General features: G+C 52.0%; 1 protein-coding gene across 1 annotated transcript; it reads right to left on the bottom strand.

The window, feature by feature from the left end:
- Nucleotides 1-3,330: 3,330 nt before the first annotated feature.
- On the bottom strand, nt 3,331-6,954 carry DAND5 (DAN domain BMP antagonist family member 5). Its single transcript, XM_053585082.1, has 2 exons — nt 6,658-6,954; nt 3,331-3,576 (listed from the first exon to the last, which is right to left on the bottom strand). The coding sequence occupies exons 1-2, from the start codon at nt 6,952-6,954 to the stop codon at nt 3,331-3,333; spliced, it is 543 nt and encodes a 180-aa protein (XP_053441057.1).
- Nucleotides 6,955-7,321: the final 367 nt, after the last annotated feature.

Here is a 7,321-nt window from a genome sequence, read left to right as displayed (position 1 = left end):
ACTCAGAACTTAGAATCCAGAGGCAACCCTTCAAAACCCAGAGCCCTGGGCCTTCCTCAGAGACCTCCAGAACAGAACCTGGCAGCAAGGGTCAGTGAGGACAGGGACAAATCCGAGGGACAGGAGAGAAGCTTGGCAGTGACCAAGCTTCACCCAACTTCATCTTTTTTTTTTTTTTGTAGTTTTTGGCCAGGGCTGGGTTTGAACCCGCCACCTCCAGCATTTGGGGCTGGCACCCTACTCCTTTTAGCCACAGGCACCACCCGCTTCACCCAACTTCTGTCTGTCCCTTCCCAGCTACCTCTGTGTGTTTACACACACACACAGAGACACAGATACATGGCAAGGCTCGGTGGCTCACGCCTGTAATCCTAGCACTCTGGGAGGCTGAGTCAGGTGGATTGCTTGAACTCAGGAGTTCGAGACCAGCCTGAGACAGAGCGAGACCCCGTCTCTACTAAAAATAGAAAAACTGAGGCAAGAGAATCGCTTGAGCCCAAGAGTTGGAAGTTTATGTGAGCTACGATGCCATGGCCCTCTACCCAGGTGATGGCTTGAGAATCTGTCTCAAAAAAAAAAAAAAGAAAAAAAAGACACAGACATTCCAAAAGGACCCTAAGCAGAAACTCATCCGCCCCAGACACACAGCTTGTACAGCATCACTTGCCCTCAGATATATATACACAATTACACAGGGTCACACACACACACACATACCCATGCACTATCACCCAAAGACACACCACCATACGATCCTCTCCCAGCATGCAGATACACATCTGTGTACCCACATAATCTCAGAGCTCCAACCCCAGCTGTCCCACCAAACTTTGAGACCCACAAACACCACACAGGGACACAAAAAAACCCCACAACTTCCAGCCCTGCACCCAGACACACAGAACAGTGAAGACTGAGATGAGTGTACACACAAATACTCCCCTAAGCATGGAGAAGCCCCATGCATTGGCAGCCATACAGCCTCTGGGAACAGGACCCCAGGGACAGAACTCACCGTGCACCCCCTTGCCCACCCCAGTTCTCCCCCTCCTGGCCGGCTGGCAGGCTTTAATACAGATGCCAAACTCATAATTGTAACTGAGGGTGACAGGGTCACCTTGAGCCCCAGATGCTCGCGCCGTGACAGATGGCGTTGGCAAACCTGATTAGCGGCCCCCGTGCCAGCGCCCGTGGCACCTGCATCCCTCGCCCCTCCCCTGCTCCCCCAGCACTCATTACCCACCCATTACTGGGCCTGGGGGTGGGGGTGGGCTGGCACTGCCCAGGAGGGGGCAGGGACTCCAGGGGCCCCCCTGGCATTAAGGTTCCCAGCTGGCTCCCCTGGCTGGCAGGAGGTGGGCACAGCTGAGGGTGGAGGAGGCAGACGCCTCATGCCTGCCAGAGAGGAGGGGTGCCCATGGTGCCAGGGCTGAGCTGCCCTCTCGGACGCTGCCTGGGGTTTAGCACAGAACCCTGGAAGGAGGAGGAAGTGGGCACATACCCCCAGGGTCCTGTGACCATCCCCTCCAGGGCCTTTGAGCAGGGGCTTGGGAGCTGCCCGCCTGGCCTGTTCCCATCCCCTGGTGCCGGTCCTCAGGGTCAGAGGTCTCAGGCTCCCACACCCTGCTGGGCCATCTGTTTCCTCAGGTCCCTCCAGCTCCCCTCACCTGGGGCCTTCCTTCCTGAAACAGGAAGAGGACCGAGAAGGGCCCAGTCACGGCCCCAGCCCACACTCCAGGGGGCATTTGGAGGCAACACTGACAGCGCCACATGTCCCTGTGTCTGTGCCAGACAGGCCCATCTGCCAGGGCCCTGGTTCCAGCCGCCCAAAGCCAGGCTGCCCTCGCCTGCCACAAACCCTGCACCCCAGCTAGGGAGGGAGCCCCCTGTGCCTCCACACCCCATCATGGGGCCACCCACATACAGAGAACCCCAGTTGGAGGAACAAACACACACAGAGTTGAGTAGAGCCAACATGATTCCTGTGGAATGCCATGTGGGGTACAGGGCAGTGGGAAGACTCAGATGGGTGGGACAAGAATGTGACAGCAGCCATAGTCAAGGCAAGAGGCAGCTGAGAACACATGGGTCCTGCCTCTGTGTTGGTGACCCCAGGATTTCCCCAGCAGCTGCGTCTGCTAGCCTGCTTTGGGTTTTTGGTGTCCCTAGGATGGGGTTATTGCTGTGCCTCCTGGTCTGGGTAGGTCCATCTGTCCTCTCTGTGGCTGAGAATGTCTCGTTGATTCATTCTGTGAGAGACACTTCAGCCTAGAAGTTAAGAGTGGGTAATACACTGCCGTGGATTCCAATCCTTGGCAGGGCCACTTATTGTTGTGTGACACTGAGTAACTCTGCCCCTCTGGGCCTCAGTATCCTCATCTGTAAAATAAGGTGATGTTGGCTGGGCGCCTATGCTCAGTGGTTAGGGTGCCGGCCACATACACAGAGCCTGGCGGGTTCGAACCCAGCTCACTGAAAACAACAAAGACAACTGCAACAAAAAAATAGCTGGGCATTGTGGCAGGCACCTGTAGTCCCAGTTACTTGAGAGGCTGAGGCAAGAGAACCACTTAAGCCAAGAGTTTGAGGTTGCTGTGAGCTGTGACACCACAGCACTTTACTGAGGGTGACATAGTGAAACTCTGTCTCAACAACAAAAAAAAAGTGATGTTATCTGCTATCTCCTTAGGATGCTGTGAACATTACACAAGTTAGTGCCTATCAAATGCTTAGCACAGGGCCTGGCTAACAGTGAGTTACTATTAAGTGAGTATGTAACCACTCACCCCATAACCAGGGCAGTGTCTAGTGTGCTCTTATCCCTGCATACTTGGTCTCTCTCTTTTTTTTTTTTTTTGTAGAGACAGAGTCTCACTTTATGGCCCTTGGTAGAGTGCCATGGCCTCACACAGCTCACAGCAACCTCCAACTCCCGGGCTTAAGCGATTCTCCTGCCTCAGCCTCCCGAGTAGCTGGGACTACAGGCGCCCGCCACAACGCCCGGCTATTTTTTGGTTGCAGTTCGGCCGGGGCCGGGTTTGAACCTGCCACCCTTGGTATATGGGGCCGGCGCCCTACCGACTGAGCCACAGGCGCCGCCCCTCTTTTTTTTTTTTTTTTATTGCAGTTGTTTAGTTGGCCCAGGTCAGGTTCGAACCTGCTACCCTCGGTGTATATGGCTGGCACCGCAAACACCGTGGTAGGGGCACTGAGCCATCATCCCTGGTCTCTTGACCCAGTGAACACAATCCAGGTTGGCGTCTTTGTTAGTCTGCCTCTCACCATCTCTCCAAGGTGCATGTCTCTGGGTGCCCATCTGTGATGCACAACTCATGCCTTTGGACTGCACTGACACCCTTCAATCAGCATGGTGGATATCTTCACCCGCCAACGGGTGGCTGGGCTGCCGGCATGACACCACAGGGCCGTGGATGCCCAGCGCTTTCGAGAGGGCACACAGCTGTTGCAAAGGACTATCGGGGTAGCATCTGAGCTGGGGATGTAGAGGGAGGAACAGCGGCCAAAGCAGAGGTGATTGCGGAGGTGGGTGGCTGTGCAGCCAGGTCGGGAAACAACCTGTGGCCAGAGAAAGGGAGACAGATCAGGGCAGTGGAGTCTGGGGCCAGAATGTTGAGAAGAATTGCCTGCCCACTTCCATCCACCCTACCGAAACAGGCAAGGATGCTGGAGCTAGACTGCTTGGGTTCAAATCGTGACTTCCATATCCTGGCTGTGTGGACTGGGGCAAATTACTCAACCTCTCTGACTTTTGTTTTCTCATCTGTGAAATCACTGAAGTTCAACTAGGAAAAGGAAATAACTCTAGACCTTTCAACACAGAGGATAAACTCAGGGAATTTGCCTGAGGATTGGCACCAACAGGAAGCCACTACCATCCCTAGGACTGAGAGACAGCAGCATGATAGGAGTCGGAAAGAATTAAACAGAAAGCTCTCAGTCCATTGCTTGGTGCATAGTTGGTGCTCAATAAATGTTATCTCTATCTAGGTAGTGGCTCAGGCCTGTAATCTCAGCATTTTGGAAGGCCTGAGGCTAGAGGGTCCCTTTAGGCATAAGGAGTTTGAAACCAGCCTGGGGAATATACATATATATATATATATTTTTTTTTTTTTTTTGAGAGAGAGTCTCACTATGTCACCCTCGGTAGAGTGCGATGGCTTCACAGCTCACAGCAACCTCCAACTCTTGGGCTTAAGTGGTTCTCTTGCCTCAGCCTCCCAAGTAGCTGGGACTACAGGTGCCCACCGCAGCACCCAGCTATTTTTTTGTTGTAGTTGTTTAGTTGGCCTGGGCCGGGTCCAAACCCTCCAGCCTCAGTGTATGTGGCTGGCACCGTAACCACTGTGCTACGGGTGCTGAGCCGGAAATATATATATTTAAAATTAGCCGGGTGTGGTAGCAAGTGCCTATAGTACCAGCTACCTGGAAGGCTGAGGTGGAGGACCCCTTGAGTCCAGGAGTTGGAGGCTGCTGGACCTCCAACAATGATCACACCACTGCACTCTAGCCTGGGTGGCAGAGCAAGACGCTGTCTCTACAATACACAAACACAAACAAAACTAGATTCAGTGAAGGTTTGTTGAGCAAATAACAAGCGAAGGGGTCTAGAGAACTGATGCCCTGGCCCTGTTGAGCATGGTCTCAAGCACTTTACATGAATCTTCCAGTATTATTAATCTGTTTTGAGACCCAGAGAAGGAGAGCTACTCACCCTCACTCACCCAAAATCACCAATTAAGGCCGGATTTAAACTCAGATACGCCTGGCTCCAAAGCCTGGCCCTTTGCCAGCATATGGCATTAATTCCCAAGGCCCTTATGGAGCATGGACTGAGTGCAGCTGCGAGACCCTCCAAATACCCATCTCATTGTGGCTGCCAACAGCCCTTAGGACAGCAGTTCTCAACCTGTGGGTCACGACTCCTTTGGGGGGCAAACAACCCTTTCACAGGAGTCGCCTAAGACCATCCTGCATATCAAATATTTACATTACGATTCATAACTGTAGCAAAATTAGAGTTATGAAGTAGCAACGAAAATAATTTTATGGTTGGGGTCACCACAACATGAGGAACTGTATTAAAGGGTCGTGGCATTAGGAAGGTTGAGAACCACTGCCTTAGGAGGAAGGTACTATTGTTATTCATTAATCCAACAAACACTGAGCATCCACTGTGTGCCTGGCTCTGCTCTCGCTCCTGGGAACAGGGATACAGCAGTGAACAATATAAGAATCCCCGCTTCCATGCAGCAGACATTCTAGTGAAGTAGACAGATAACAAACACAATTACCAAATGAATTTCATACTATGTTAGGCAGATGATGTGTGTTATGGAAAGAAATAACTGGGGAAAGTGGAACCAGGTGGAGGTGCTACCTTTTTTTCTTTTTAGAGATAAGGTCTCACTTTATTACCTGGGCTAGAGTGTGGTGGCATCATCATAGTTCACTGTAATCTCAAACTCCTGGGCTCAAGAGATCCTCCTGCCTCAGGCGTGCACCACCAGGCCTAACTACTTTTTCTATTTTTATTTTTATTAATTTATTTTTTTGAGACAGAATCTCACTTTGTCACCCTTGGTACAGTGCCGTGGCATCATAGCTCATAGCAACCTCAAACTCTTGGGCTCAAGCGATCCTCTTGCCTCAGTTTTTTCTTTTTTTTTTTTTCATTTTTAGTAGAGTCAGGGTCTCACTCTTGCTCGGGCTGGTCTCGAACTCCTGAGTTCAAGCAATCCACCTACCTCAGTCTCCCAGACTGCTAAGATTATTGTCGTGAGCCACCCTGTCCAGCTGTACTTTTTCTATTTTTAGTAGAGATGGGTCTCACTCTTGCTTAGGCTGATCTCAGACTCCTGAACTCAAGCAATCCTCCGGCTTCCCGGAGTGCTGGGGATTAGGAGCATGAACCACCACCTCTGGCATTTTTTTTTTTTTTTTTGCAGTTTTTGGCTGGGGCTGGGTTTGAACCCGCAACCTCTGGCATATGGGGCTGGCACCCTACTCCTTGAGCCATAGGTGCCGCCCCACCTCTGACATTTTAAAACAAATGATGCTTTAGTAAAAATCTGAAAGAGGTGAGAGAAAGGGCCATAGGCTGTCTGCCTGGAAGAATAGCACTTCAGGCATAGGTCACAGCCAGTGCAAGGGTCCTGGCGTGGATAGAAAGTTGACCTGAGGAAAATGAAGGAGGCTGGTATGTTGGGAGTGAAGTAAATGAGGAAGAGGGGGAAGGAGGTGAAATCAGGGAGATAATAGGGTCTGAGAGTGCAGGACCTGACCTTATGGGCTGTGAGGAGGACTTGGGCTTTTATTCTGAGTGAGGTGGGAGACATGGAGGATTCTGAGGGGAGGAGGAATGTGCCCAACTCAAGTGTTCGCAAGCGTCTTCAGTCTGCTGAATGGAAAAAATAAGCTTGGGGAGGGAGGGTGGTGATGGCAGAAGCCAGAATACTAGGATGGAGGCAACTGCACCCACCCAGGTGGAAGAAGCTTATGCCCTATTTTACAAAGGAGGAAACAGGCTCAGAGGCAGAGGATACAGAACATGAACTCACATCTTTCAGCAGACATAGTCTGTACTCTGCCAACACTGAGACCCAGCCCTCTCCTTCTTCCCATACCCCACCCACTCACCTGAATAAAGGGCACAGCCTTACACATCTCCTGGGTCAATTCCTTTGGGTCCAGTGGCAGAGACACAGCAGTGGCCACTTCCTGCCTAGGTTTCAGGCTACCTATCTGCTGCCGCCTGGTTTTCTGCAGGCCCAAGAAGGTCTTCCAGCTACCAAGGGCAGGAGCTGGCACCAGGGGTTCCAGAGCCCAGGTCTGATTGGCTGCAGCCCAGGGCTGGGGTCCAGGCATCCCTGAGCCTGTGAGCAGTGGGACCCCACTAAGCAGGCTAAGGAGAGTAGCTAACCGGCCAAGAAACATCTGCTTATCTGCACGTCTGTCTATCTGTCAGTCTGGGACTAGGCTCAGGGTCCTGGGCAGTTGACCCTGCTGTCTGGTGAGTGGAGTCTGGACCTGCTTTTAACCACTTGCCCCCACCTGAGCACCCTGGGAGGTGGCTCTCTGTAAACTCACAGCAGGACAGAAAAAAGTAAACCCAAACCTGTTGGGTTCCCACACCTCCTCCCAGCCCAGTGGGCAACATGGGGGTGAACCTGTACTGTGTGACCTGCAGGGACCAGGAAAAGCAGGTCTGAGGACAGGGGCACAATGTCTAAAGCTTTTGATAGCTGTTTTTCCAGTCCTGGGGTCCCCATTCATCTGTTTAGCAAAATCACACTTTGTAGCC

The sequence above is a fragment of the Nycticebus coucang genome, chromosome 3 (assembly GCF_027406575.1).
Source record: "Nycticebus coucang isolate mNycCou1 chromosome 3, mNycCou1.pri, whole genome shotgun sequence".
NCBI classification, from domain to species: domain Eukaryota; kingdom Metazoa; phylum Chordata; class Mammalia; order Primates; family Lorisidae; genus Nycticebus; species Nycticebus coucang.
The sequence above is the reverse complement of the archived record's forward strand: the minus strand, read 5'-3'. Positions and strand labels throughout refer to the sequence as shown.